This window comes from Diadema antillarum, unplaced genomic scaffold (assembly GCF_040938485.1).
Source record: "Diadema antillarum isolate AM-2024a unplaced genomic scaffold, OU_Dant_1.0 seq00000122_RagTag, whole genome shotgun sequence".
Taxonomy (NCBI): domain Eukaryota; kingdom Metazoa; phylum Echinodermata; class Echinoidea; order Diadematoida; family Diadematidae; genus Diadema; species Diadema antillarum.
In genome coordinates, this window is record NW_027271202.1 from 951,696 (window position 1) to 966,622 (window position 14,927).

The 14,927-nt window shown below is 36.4% G+C and overlaps 1 protein-coding gene across 1 annotated transcript in view; it reads left to right on the forward strand.

The window, feature by feature from the left end:
• Positions 1–6,748, forward strand: part of LOC139727188 (laminin subunit alpha-2-like) — a 34,379-nt gene extending 27,631 nt beyond the window's left edge. The window contains exons 20-25 of the mRNA XM_071638148.1: positions 540–721; positions 2,035–2,304; positions 2,816–3,053; positions 3,953–4,131; positions 5,183–5,372; positions 6,304–6,748. Coding sequence (XP_071494249.1) covers positions 540–721; positions 2,035–2,304; positions 2,816–3,053; positions 3,953–4,131; positions 5,183–5,372; positions 6,304–6,593 — 1,349 coding nt within the window. The 3' untranslated portion in view covers positions 6,594–6,748. The remainder of the gene's footprint in view (positions 1–539; positions 722–2,034; positions 2,305–2,815; positions 3,054–3,952; positions 4,132–5,182; positions 5,373–6,303) is intronic.
• Positions 6,749–14,927: the final 8,179 nt, after the last annotated feature.

Below are 14,927 nucleotides of genomic sequence, written 5' to 3' on the forward strand. Positions count from 1 at the left end.
TTTTCAAAAGATGAAATTTTGTGAAATTCTCTTTATATTTTCCTTATATTGTTGTACGCATATGACATCTAAGTTATTCATACACTGCAGTAGTCTTCTCATCCAGCGGGTACTGCACAAAAACTTCAAAAATTCATAACTTTTGAACGGATTGTCTGATTTTCCTCAAACTTTCAATGATGTGTTCTACTAATATTGTTACATTCTCTCAATCCTTATGTTTATGAAGGTGAACTTGTCCTTTAATGATTACAGTACGTGTGCAGGGCACATACATTTGTAGCTGAAAATTCCAGCATACCACCATCAACATAGTTTTAAACAGAATATCTGTATGGATTTATGTGTGCATTACTTACAATGTAGATCACAGCATGACCTGAAATGCAATTCAAGAACTAGGATCACCCAGAAAAGTGTCAAGCCGAGGTCAAAATTTAACTTTCACACACTTCTGATTGATCAGTTTGTTTTGTGGTGGCATTAGTCAGATACTGTGTAAGTAGAGTTTACACTTTACATCTCCCCCTCAACTCCAGGTGCTTTCCAAGTTGCACAGAGCATTCTAGAAGACCTGAGGGACAGCCTGGCAGAGCAGGCTGTGCAGATCGAGGAGGTCAGAGGTCAAACAGCCAGTGATGTTTCCTCGCTGGAGCAACAGGTGTCAGAGATCAGGAACATCACTCAGGACACGATGGATGCAGCTAGTGAGGCCCTTCAGGTAATTTAGAGATGCTGGTTTTACCTAACAGATGCCAGTATTTTGGTTACAGTTATCCAGTTTGTTATTCTGAAGGTTTATCAATATGAAAATGAAATGAGGTTCATTATTGTGCACCTTCCTTCATTTTTGGATTAAAAAAACCTTCAGAATAATGAACCCTATATCATTTTTTGATTAATGAACCTTCAGAATAATGGACCTTATTCCATTTTTGAATTGACGATCCTTCAGAATAATAGCCCTTATCTCATATTTGGATTAACAAACTTTCAAAATAATGCTACAGATTTTCAGATTAACAAGCCCTTTTTAATTTTCGGATGAATGGACATTTAGGTTCAGGGAATTTGTGTGTTTTGGAATAACAACCTTTGGAATATCAAACCTTATTCTATTTTCAGATTAACAAACCTTCAGAATGACAAGCTTCACCCAGTATGTTTTATCAGTTCCTTGAGTGTCTTCTGTTGAGGGAGAGGGGATGGTTGTTGTTTGTTTAGCTGTTTTGTTGTTGTAGTTGTTGCTTTATCTTTTTGGTACTATGACTTTATAACCATGTATGTGAACTGTTACTTGTCAACTGGGGTATCTGTGTGATTTTGGTATTTTATGCTGGTTTTTCCATTATGTATTTTTGAGTGTGTATGTGTGTGTTTGTGTGTGTGTTTGTGCTACCTGCTCTACTTTCTTTTATCCAACTCTGAAAATGTACCTTTTGATTCATGCATCGTGGTATTCCCAGCCACCTCACCTTACACTGTTGTTCTGTGTGCGAGATGTCATGAAGTATGTTCCAGAAATTGGAAGGCATGGTCACACATGTTGCACGTGGGCATGGCCTTCTGAGAATAGCTGGAGGGATCTTTTGTGTGTCCCAAATATAAAAGCTATCTGATAGGCTATAGGATTACTCATCCATGATAAGGCTGCCCATAGATCCACAAAGTTTGAAAGAGTCCTAAGACAAGCTCATGTTTGACCAATGAAGCCCAGTATGCTGTGTATGCTTGTAGCTCCTATTCCTCGGAATATTAAGAAATGCAGTTAGAGTCAGTCCAGCCTTGAGCTTTTACAGGATTTAGCTAGAACTGATGTGTACATAAGAAGTGAAGTAGACAACACTGCATACATTAGGAAACAATTTTGTCAATTTTGGCATTTTATCCAGTGATTAAATAAAATGAAACAAACAAACAAACAAACAAACCATGATGTATTTCTTTCTCCTGTTTGACAAATGCAGTCTACAGATAGGAAGTTTGTCATGTCCCCAAAGATTTATTTGGCTTACTGCTTTTCTTTGTTTTCAGACTGCACAGAGTGCACAGGTTGTTCACGACAACACGACCTCCAGGACCGCGGCTGAGGTTGTCCGGGCAACCAGTGTGGAGCAGCTGGGTCAAATCACTGTTCAGGAGGTCACTGACCTGGCCAGCAGGGCTAGAGAAGTAGACTCTGCTGCCAGGAGAAAGCTGGCTGATGTTGAAGCTACACAATCAGCAGTGGATGAGAGTAGGATTGATGGCATCATACAACAGGCTGCCGAAAAGACTGCTGAGGCAGGAAATGTTCAAGCCTCGGTAAGCATGATTAAACTGTGTTTTAAATTTAAAGTTTTGTGTTCATTACTGTCCACCCCAATTGTCACTGTGTTCATTAGCAAATTTGTTGGACATCAGAAATAAGAATTCTTTGTGGACACTTCTCTGGTTGTTGTTGCATGGAAAGTTATACAGCATCGTAACACTTTTTCACAGTCGAGGATATATTTCGAGTAAGAGTTTATTTTTCTGCCATTTATGTGCTATGACTGCTGTACAATATCAGTTCTGTTTTATATCTTTACTTCATTCTTTGAAGATAATAGACTCTGAAAAAATCATGTTAAATCTACAGTTATTAATATGGTAGTATGTTTACCCAATTGCAAGATTTTTAGCAAACCCTAGTTTTATGATTATGAAATAAAGAGTGGCAAATTTCTGTAGAGATCCACAGATGTCTGAGTTGGAATTGTTAGCGTACCTCACTTATTACAAGATCGTTGTAGTGGAAGTGTTTCTGTCGTATACGAATCTTCACAAACTTCAGGCTGAAAACCGAATATCCAGCGCTCAGAGCATTGTCAATACGGTCAATGGTGCGGTCAGCCAGACAGCACAGACGCGCCAAGAGGTGGATGCTACCATTCAAGAAGTGAATGACCGTAGAGACCGGTCAGCAGCGGCCAATGAGGGAGCAGCCAATGCACTTCTTCTCTCACAAGATGCCTTCGATGCTGCGGAGGAGATGCTGGCCATCGCCACAGACTTTGATAATCGAGTTGATGGTAAGATCATCTTTAACAAATATATTTTCAAACCTCCCCAGGGAGCTTTGATGCATAATGATTATATTACAGGTAACTTACATTATAACAAAGTCCTTGGGACAGAAAGTTTTCTTTCATTCACATGGAAATTTTGTTGTAGCTGAAGAGTAAAGCATGCAATCAGATATAATTTAGATGATAATTTCGGGACCTGGAAGTTTATTTTGTTGTAGCAAGAATTTCATTATAATAGTGTTCATTATTATAGGCGTGCATTGACAGAAAATATTTTTATTAGATAACCAACTCTTCGAGCAGTAATCTTAAACAGGCCAAATTATGTCTTTTGTCAAACACAGAGTACATCAGCAGGATCTGATATGAAAGCTGGTTTCTGATAACTGACTGGCATTGAATTATTTCTTGTGTCTATGAGAGAAAAAATTGGTTTTAGGAAGAATCTTGCCCATACCCTTTGTTTTAATAGAAGTGAGGGGTAGCAGTGCATTATTCTGAATGTTTAACTTTTTAAGATGAAGTTACTGTAAAACAAGGAATGTTAGTGTGCATTTTAATTCTGCAAATTTTGTGAGAGCCATGATTCGTGAAAGTAAAATGCACACAAAGGTTCTTGTCTACACTATATGTATTAAAAAAAAGAAGTGTTGTTGTTACGGTATGTTGTACATATACTCCCACTTTACAAGAGAAATTTATATGCGGTGTTGTGGAATCCTGATTACAAATGTATTGTAGATGTACAGATAATGATAATCAAGAAATGACATACAGTGTATGTTAACTTGTGACAAATGTGCAGGGAAGATAAAAGACGTGATGCCGTCATAAAAAATGGCAGCTGATATGGAGGAAGTTCTGTCTGCAATAAAATTGTGCATTTGTTTCTTCTCTCCCAGAATCTCAGAGGGCTGCGTTCAGTGCCCTGGATGGAGCAGATGCCATCAGACAGGAGGCTAACAATGACCTGGCACAGTCTGGACAGCTGAGGGCGCAACTCACACCGGTCGCTGCTGCCGCCCAAGAAGGGTTGAGTGTGGCCAGTCAAGCCTATAGCATAGCTGACAGTGAGAGACAGGTATGGTGGCATGCTAACCTTGTTCTTTCAATTATTTTCTATCTTGGTCACTTTCTCATGAGGTGCAAGTAATACAGAGACTCCAACCCCAAGCACCTTCTGATCTGGAGATCTCCCGCCCGAAACCCCTAGCAAACAGGAGACTCCAAGTCGATGTGTGTGAAGTTCCTAGGGTTCTCGATGCTCTCTGGTGCTATCTAGGGTTTATTTTTTTTCAACATACGATAGCAATAAGTAAGAAATCCTTTCCAACGGGAGGCACAGAGCCAGGACGGGAGAAATTAAATCTCAAGCAGGAGAACGGGAGATTTTGTAAAAATGGATTTTCGGCGGGAGATCTCCCGTCGAAAACGGGAGAGTTGGAGTCTCTGGTAATAGCTTGTCATTCAAGACCTAGGCACCAAGGTACAGGAAGAAGCATAGATATTCAGTCAATATGTGGTTTTTGTCCTGTCTGAGTGTAACATGAAGAGAAGAACAGATAATTGAGGAGACTTGTCTCGGTATGATGAAGGTTGATGGAATTAGTGCAAAATGTCTTTGTAATGGCAGCACCATGGAAATAGTAAAATTGCTAGGTGACTCGGTCTAGGACAAATAATACGTTGGATATATTTGGGTTGTTTCAGATGGGGTTTTATGTTCTTTTTTGTTATAATTGTTTGGAGTTATCAAGTTGTTGCAAGTGCTCAACTTCAGACAACAGAATGTCTATTTTTTTACTGATTTATGAAGTGGAAAGGAATGAAATTTGTCAGAAATGTGATTGATATTGAGTTGCTTTCAGGAAAGCAGTCACATTTATTCTTAGACACGCTTAACAACATGGTATGTTCACATATAAAACACATGTTGATTACTCAATTGAATACTCAAATGAGTACACAAATGAGTGTATGCAAACCTACATAACACCTAATTTATGTACAAGCAGTCAAACATTTCTCTCTCTTGTGTTTCCATTCCTTATGATTCTCACATGAACCTGATATTGTGAATAGATAAATCAATGATCCTTTCAATGATGTCATTGTTATTTATAAACATCTAGGCAGTTCAGCCAATCAATGAGAGAGCTGAGGAGCTCTCCGTGGAGGCAGCCAATGGGCTGACAGAAGCAGACCAAATTACCGCCTCTGTCAATGCCCTAAACGATCAAATGATCGTGCCTTCCCTGGCGGCCTGTAATGCCTTCCAATCAGATATTGATGCCCTGGAGGCTGCTGTCTCCATGGCAACAGGTAGGCAATGGTGATGTGTGATCCAGAGAGAGTTAGGAGAGATAGAGAGTATGAGTTGTAATTCAGTAGATGTGTGACTATCAGTAGGTTGAATCATGCATTTAACTTTATAAGAGACATATTTTCTCCATGGTAGTAATGTTTAGGCTGTATATATTACAACAGCAAACCCTTCATGGGAAAACATGGAAGAAATTTGGCAAAACATTTAAAACCAGATCAAATCACACCAGAGAAATTTGGTCTAGTTTTAGAACTTAATAGACAAAAGAAGACAATTACCTTGCTCTCATGTGTTAGTTTCTACAATCAAGGAATCATGCAAGATACTGTATTTAAATCATCACCCAGTGGGCACACTACATAATAACTATATAATCATTACCAAATAAAAATGTTTTTAAAAGTCCTAGGTAAATAATCAGTTGTGAGTGGCACATAACAACAGCCACAGTTACAAACTGATGCCCTAGTGTCTTCTCTTTGAGCAAAAGACTACTACCGTAAGCATGGAATGTTTTGCAAAGGAGAAATTTGCCCTAATTTCATGTTTTGCCAAACTAGCACCAAAATAAGAACAAACTGAAATATTTTTGGAGACTGACACGAATGCAGAAATGCTCATCACTGAATTTAAAAGCTGTTGAATTTAACTCAAATAACCCAAGTGAGAAGTGAAAGTTTCTGCCTTCATTTTATATCATTTTTACTCAGATGTATAAACAGGTTCCTGGTGGGAGGCTGTTATGTTAATGTTGATTCATACAGAGTGAAGTTATAACACTGTATGTACCTACGTAGCTGTTTGATTCTCGTGAATCCAGGTTCAGGTATGATTTTGAGTGAATGTAGGTGGTGCTAGCTTCACCAGAATAGATCTATAGGTGAGATTATTACTCACCCCCTGTTTTTGCTCCAATTTTCTTTTCAGAGTCAAACAGAGTCTCTTCCTCCGCCGTGACAGACAGCCAGACCAGGGTGTCCAATTTGATGCAGATCCTCGCCAGTATTCAACAGGTGGACACCAGCCAGCTGCCAGATCTCCAGGTCCGTATCCAGCAGGCGAGGGCGCTGTTGACGCAGCGAGACTACGCCGCCATCGTGACCTCGCTGCAGCAAGGGATTGAGGAGCAGTCAGCGTGGCTGGCAGAGACACAGGCCACCATCACATCCCTACAGGAACAGCTGGATGGACTGGAGAGTTTTAATGTGGGCCCCTGAACCATGACAGCAAGAAGATCTCATGCAGGGCTCGATATCAGCAGTGGCCCAGGGCCACCAAAACTTGATGCTGGGTCACCAAATTGCCAAAAGGTAATTTTTTGGTGGCCCAAACAGGCAATGAGGATTCAAAGTGGATTGGTACGTTTCCTTTCATTCGGGGCCAATACATTACTGTAAAACGAGGAATGTTTGCATGCATTTTAATTTCACAAATTTCGCGAGAGCCAAGATTCGCGATATTAAAATGCATGTGAAAGTTCTTGTCTACACTACACACATTAAAGGTTAGAGGCAACTTGCGAAAATTTCATGCTGCGAAAAAGGCCATCATCTCCAATTCGCAAAAATTTCATGCCGCAAAAATATCTTGTTTTACAGTACTTTTTGGGCCAACAAGATTTCAAGTTTAAAGGTTTTAGTGGCCCGAATGGCCCACCAGAGAAAAGGGCTGGTGTCGGACCCTGTTTAATGTATCCTATTGAGACAGAACAGTGTCATGAGGGTTAAATCTTATATTGCTTCACAAGGGAACGATTTGCCAGTGAATAGATCTTATCACATCATGGAGAAATGATTCTCCTATGAATAGAACTGAAGGCATCATGATATGACATGCTGCATTCTCAAAGCAATATGAAAATATAATCAAAGTGCCATGGCTGTATCAGGCCTGCTTGCTGTCTGTAGTTTCTGATTTTATGATCAGATTGAAAGTTATATTTTCTTATCATTGGACTAAGTATGAATTTTGCTATTGACCATTCAACCAAGAGTATGAACTCAATGGCCCAAATTCACGAAGGTGGTACAAATGAAAACACGGTTTAAACCATGGAGCGCCAAGTGTCTCACGGAATATTTCGTTACGAAATTGGTCATTTCGTCGACAAAATGACCGTTTCGTTAATGAAATCATCATTTCGTGAACGAAATGTTAATTTAGTTACAAAATGTCATTTCGTTGCAAAATAATAATTTCATCAATGAAATGACTGATTTTATAACCAAATATTCTGTGCGACACTTTGTGCTCCATGGTTTAAACCATGGAATCATTTGTACCACCTTTGTGAATTCGGGCCAATGTGCATTAAAAGGCCATTACTCTGGTGGTGTAGATTTTTTTTTTCTGAATAATACAAACTGCATTAGTGTATTTCTAGGTGTGCATGGATAATCAATCGTATTAGGGTGAATAAGCAAAATGATAGTGCCATGGACATCCTCACATGCTGTGCATATGTAAATGAATTTAACTCTTCCTTGATATACTCTTTACTTTAATTCTTATCAGATACCAGGAAATTGAAAAGGGGGGGATATTAGAAGAGATATAGTTTTAGATATATACAGGCTGACTTTACGGTTCCCTCTGGTTTTGCAGCATAATTTTGGATTAGTTACAGGACAGGAGTTTCCATCATTACACCTTTCAAAGGCCATGGGTAGTTTCATTTGGTGGTTCCAAGTGTGACTCAATCAATGTTTTGAATAGAAAGTCAAATTCTTGCTATGTTTTCTGACCAAATGTCGGTATAATTTGTGTTTTGTTTTTCCATTGTAATTACCCAAAAGAAAACCTAATGGTACAATATTTATCAAGTTCTGAAATGTGCAACTTTCATCTATGGGCGTGTAAATATTCTTATTCTGTAAATGTGCCATTATTGTGAGAAGTGTTCAAAAGAGGACAATGTTAGCAGTAGTGGTTTTTTTAACTGCCTCATACTGCAGTGAAGTTAGATCATATGTGACCCACTGCAACAAAAGGATCTGAAAGTCGGGGAAAGACAATTTTCTGAAAATGACATGACATTATTCCCTTACTCTTTCACTTTAATGTCATATATAACATGACTCATAAAAGTACTCGGTTGCAGAGATATCGATGATTTTATTAGCGCATGTTGAGTGGTTTAAAAAACCAGCGTTTCGAGAAAACCGCCTTCAAAAGTTTTCCTTCCGACGCTATCATGATCAAGGAGAAGCAAGACAGTTTTCACCAATTGACAATAGAAGGTACGCTCCTAGAAACCTCCGCGATGTTCATTCAAGCTTAGCGCCGGCGGTCTACACACGACCAATCAGTAATCAGGATGCCACGCACTGACCAATGAGATCACTCCCTCGTTGCAAGGGGAGGAGTCTCAGTGCTAAATCCAAATCTTTGAACACGTTTTTGTACCCTGGAAAGTCTGAAAATCATGGCCCAGGAAAACGCTGATTTCTTGCCTTTCCTTTGATCACTTAGCTTCGAAATTTCGGCAGATGATAGATGATGCACTAGAGTACAAAATTATGTCAAAATCAGAAATACGTACGTTTTGACGCATTTTGATGATCTGACTTCAAACTCGATTTTCTCGGCTCACCCGTCAGCGACTTTAGGATCCTTTTGTTGTAGCGGGTCACATATGATAACAAGAGGGCTGAATTCATATCTTACACTGAAAAAGAGGTCTGAATTTGTATCTTATAACAACAGGACTGAACTTTATCTTGTCATAATCATCTTAAAAATTTCAAGAGGACTGAATTTACATCGTTCTATAAATAAAGACAAAACTGAATTTACATCTTATGAAAACAAGAAGACTCTAGTTACAGTTGTACATCTGCCAGATGTTTTTGAACTTGTCATTCCGGTGAGATTGTGCCTGTATTAAATGTCTGTTTTATTAAGACATATTTGTAAAAAAAAAAAAAAAAAAAAAAAATCATGCATGTGAGAATTCCTGTGTTATTGTGTTGTTGAAATTGATTATTTGGGATATAACACCTTTATGTTTTCATTGGACATCAATGCAATGCAGTTTACAGTAGGTGTATAAAGAACATCTATGCGCAACCAAAGGCTTTTAGAAACATTTCATGAGGCTTATACAAAATGTATGTTCATATAATTATGACTGTAATATTATTTTGTAGATTGTGCAGGAATACAGAACAGCAAAGATGCATGTTTGCTATATTTTATGGAGGCCAGGATTTTTCTTTCACATGTTTTCTAACTATTTTTTCTTTGCATGTATAGTATATTGTGTATTTTAAGAGCATTATATTACATACTACCATGTCATATGTTTTGCTTTTATCAAACTTTTTGTGTGCTAATATTTGTGCAGTGAGGGGAAAGATGAAAAATATATTGTAAATCACATGGTGTTTACTCATTTGTTTTCTTGTGTGTCAAATTAAACTGAGTGGTGTGTAATTTGCCAAGTTAAACATGAATACTTAATTTTGATATTTCTTATGTAATTTATGTTTTGGAAAATAGCTCAAAGATATTGTAGGTATGCATGTATCAATGTTGTCTACACAATTCACACGTTGAGGGTATGTTAGCAAGTTTAGGCTAACAGGCAATGATTTTTCTATGAATGATCTATTTTTACAGGAAAAACAAAATGAAGCTTGATAACAATTGCTTTATAGAAACAAGAAAAAGTAAAAAAAAAATACATAATGGGATGAATTACTGTACTATGTATATGATAATAGTTGCAGTGAAATTTGGCAATTTGTAGTTTTATATCTTACAATAATGTGTAATATTTGTAACTTTGGTACATGATTGTATAGTCCATGTACAATGAGAGTGAACAAATGAGTATACAATTGAAGGAGCTGACAGCCTTTTGAACTGAAATAAGTTTTTGCCAGATTTTACCAAGAAATCAACATTCATATGTGGTATTTCTTTTCTTGTTTTGATGTGATTAATGACCTGACGTACTACATTGTAATTCTATGAGAAGTTTGTATATATAAAAAGTTTGAAGAATGTATTGTCTTGTGATATTAAGGTTGTAGGTAATTTCAGTACATTCCTTATTCCTAGTCCCTCATGAGTATGTGTGACGTTCTTAGTTGGCATTAGATACATTTTGTGCACAGCATAATTGTTTACCTGCTTTTGTTTTAAGGTATACGTAATATATTGAAAGTCTTTTTAGACCAGTTATTTATTGTATATCAGACATGTGAGTGTGTTGTATACACAAGATCGGTACAGCTATACAACATATAATCTGTAGATTTGTACAAATTTGTCCATGTTGATTCTGAGTGTAGAATAATGAGGATTACTGTTCAAGTACTTTTGCCATTATAACCAATACTGTTCTGGGTTACTACTTAATCAAGGACATTTATTCTTCAGTCCTGGTACACTTTTAACACACTTGTTGCTTTCAATCAGTGACGTGATGGTGAGTAATAGAAAATAATTAATCCATTGTCAAGAAGTAATTTTTAAAAAAAGCACATTCCAATAAAAATATAAGGAGAAACTGTACTTTATACGTTCTTTATGGAAACAAAATGTCATGGTCCAGATAGTTTTGTTTCATAATGATATAGACATACATGTTCCTAATTCTTACTTTTTAGATTTGCGGTTCCTCGGCTTATTCTACATTCCTACATTAGACCAAACTAAAATGGCTGCATATCACATGTCCATTACGGCTGAATTAATATCACCATTCATTTCCCACTGACGATGAATGCTCACATATTTTCAAGAAGCTTGTGCTTTCTTTTACATTCAATATTGTTGTCTACTTTACGCTACGAAGCTTTCTTTACACAGAAACTTGCCAGCATCAGTTTATAAGATTGTCTTTTCATACAACAGTAGAAATGCATACCGATGTCACTGGTACATAAAGATTAATGGGTTGTGGTTTGAATTAATTCTGATCTTACAGCTGTCTAATGTCATAAACCACTGCAGCACATTTCATTCATTTTTTGTTCACTCTCTCAAGAGTATTACATGTTTGTCATGAAGACAATTCAGAAGGCAAGAATTCAAAATACACCTAGATATGCACAATGCCAGGAACAACACTTACATGATGAACTCACTCTTATTGCCTTTGACATAGACAGTATTTAGCATCTTCTCTTTTTCAAGAGAGCTAGAATGAAGTGAAATGCAATTACTGAGGGTCATCTGAAATCTAAGCAATTTTGACTGGTAAAATTTGAAATACTGAATGACATGTCTTCCTTGTTGACTACAGACCTTATTTGCTACAGAAGTGCAGATCTAAGGTGTACAATATACTTTTGAACAACACCTGTAGCGAATGTTTTATGCAGTGAACTGTAGTATTGGCCTGTCGGGTCTTTTAAAGTTTGATCAGAATAATGTTGTCTGTATTGATTTGCATATGCATCTGCAGGGCGAAAATGTGAAATGATGTGTGTCTAATCTTGTATGTCTAAGGCACTAAGTAATAACATTTTGGATAATTACCTGGTATCTTTTTTTAGTTTTGCATTGTTTCGCATAGGCATGCAGCAAAAACCATAAAGATGCCATGTGTGTGTTGCTGAGATGGAAATAGGCATTCCTCACAAAATGTTTGTTCTTCATACTCCTACTTTGTTATTGTAAGATCTGAAAAGTGATCCTTACATCTTACACCTGAATTTTTCCCTGTGAAGTCAAACATAAATTTCTTGAATTATGAAATTTGAAGGGCCTAGAAGCATTTTTGTCATCATGCAAATTGTACATCGCAAACCAAAATACAAGTAAGCCTGCTCTTTCATTGCCTACCACTTTAAATCTTGCTCTCTTATAGCCAATCCTTTCAGCTCTCTCAAATTACTTTCTGCAACAGGTAAACTGTAAGTGGAACTGACACTGGGCTGTCAAAGCACACCATAAAGTCGTGATTTTTGCTGCTTCAAATGTATATTTAAGTCACCTAGTCATTGTGAATGCTCCTAATCAGTGTATTATAGTAAAGCAAACCATTATGTACAATTTACAATCTCTATAATCCAGCTTCCATAATACCCTTTAAATGGGTCTAGATGTATCTTCTGCTGTATGTTAAATAGATCATACATGTAGTGTGGGTACAGTATACAAGTGGGAACACTTATCAGGAAGTTGGATTCAGTGTATAGTTTAGTTGCTTGGCAGAGTATAAAATGAAATACAATGATGAAGAGAATTGCAGTCATTTCGTTTTACTTTGTTATTTGTGTGGTTTTCACACACACACACACACACACACACACACACGCACACAGAATGATTTCTTAAGTTGGTTTTTAGTTTGCATCACGGTTTCAGCTTCTTTTGTTGCAGAAAATATATGTAAGACATGTGTCCTGAATGCACCTTGCGCAGAATGAAGGAAAAGGAAGCCATTAACAACACAGAGCAAATAAAAAAGAGTACCGGTAACACAACATCTTAATCATAAAAACATAGCAGCTATTCAAATACATTTCAAGGACACAACACAGTGCATCCCCAATGTAATGAACATGGTTATTTTGAAAATCTGGTTACTATAAAGTAAAAACTTTGGTCCCCAAATTACACTCTATCAGCTATTATCTTTATACAATATGTTATTTGTTCAGTTAAAACAAATTTCCATATTACTAAAGAAAATTGCCAGTCCCAAGGACTTCACTTTAATGGGGAGTCTATTTTACTTTTTTATCCTCTATGTTTATTTACTCACATTAACAAAATATCTGTTTAAACTTGTACAATATTAATGAATCTTGAAGATTTATTTCTCAGCTTTGCTTAGGTGACACCTATTCAACATAACAATTTCACAGTTCAAGCAAATTACACCAGACTCCTCCAGAACATAGGTAACAATAAAAATAAGACAGTCTCACACATTACAAATGCATTAAAAGTATCTCCTTTTTCATATATTTATTAAAAATTTCATGAAAATGGCAGTCAGTAACGAATATAAAAAAAACGATTTAATGCAAAATTTCGATTTCATACTTACGCAATATATGTAATCATTAATCTGGTGAAATCAGGCTTGTAGCAGAAGTCACTATCTTTAATAAATGTCTGTTATTGCATTGCTTCTTATTATGAATTTGATAAGTAGAGACTGTAAAACATTTCTAAAATGATGTGTGAATACATACACATAGCACAAAACTGATAGAATGTGTAAGAAACTGATCATTCCGTAGCCAAGAGTGTACTCAAGCTCATGTAGCCTACACACGTCATAATTCACATGATTTGCCCTTTCCGTTAGACCATTTAACTACTGTATATCAACTGAAATCATATTTTTCCTTCTAACCTACTGTTACTTGCAAATGATTTATACACGTAAGTAGAGATAAGCATTTTGATTGCCTTGTCCAGAACTTTCCACCATGACATGTGTTTGATATTGAGTGCTATTCTTGATAGAATAATAATAATAATAGTGAGACTCTTATAAAGCACTCATTTTTACCTAAAAAAGATACTCAAGGCGCTAAAGAACAGAGTACATATTGTGTCACGTTACAACAGTATCACAGAAAATAATAAGACAATAAACTAACAAACAATAGGCCTATATACGTACACATACTATACATACAGGTATACAATATTGTCAATTCATCGCCATAAGAATCATTCTCGAGACATGAAGTGAAGCACAGGATCTAAACTACCAAATTTGTGTTTGTTTTTACAGTGTTTTATCATTCACATTCCAACAATCGGTAATTACAATCCAGATCTCCAAATAAACCCATGAATTGAGATACTGCAGAATGAAGAGTGTATCCTAGGCAAGTATCCATTACTGCGTACTGTCAAAAAAGATAAACATTTTACATAATTTAATACAATCGTTTCATTAAAAAATAAATAAACCCCTTAAAATACATGAAATGTATAAATGTGAGAGTATGTATACAACTGTATATATATATACACACACACACAAACAAATTAGCAAAGAAAGACATCTGTTACAATTACAGGAGTGTTTGACTGATAAGAAATTTAAGAATGAATGGCATTAAGCTTTGTGCAACTGTACATGTGTTTTCATGTCTCCTACAATATCTGTAAGACAATTCATATGCTTTATTTAAAGCATTCAGTCACATATTCATATACAATTAAAGGTCCTGTTTCCTTCTTTTTTTTGCAATAAAGTCTAATATATAAGGAAATATCACTATTTTTTTCTTTAAACCATAACTGTATGGTGATTCTATCCATAACTCACATTTTAGAACTATTTTGAAGCGCTAATGCTGGTTTTTTGTTTCATCTGCAAATGGTAAATTATGCCTTTAAAGTGCTTGCATCTTCATAAAGAGAAAGATAAGGCAAATAAAAACAACTCTACCACTTACATGAGTGTTGAAGGACTGGTAAATAGTTGTAGAGATAAACTGCCTGAAGCTTTGAGTTGTAGGCCTACATGTATGTGTTATTTTGCTTTCTAACAACCAAACATTGTCCACCTACATTAAAATGTTGCAGTTTGTTTTGTTTTTGTTTTTTGTTTCGTTTTTGTTGTTTTG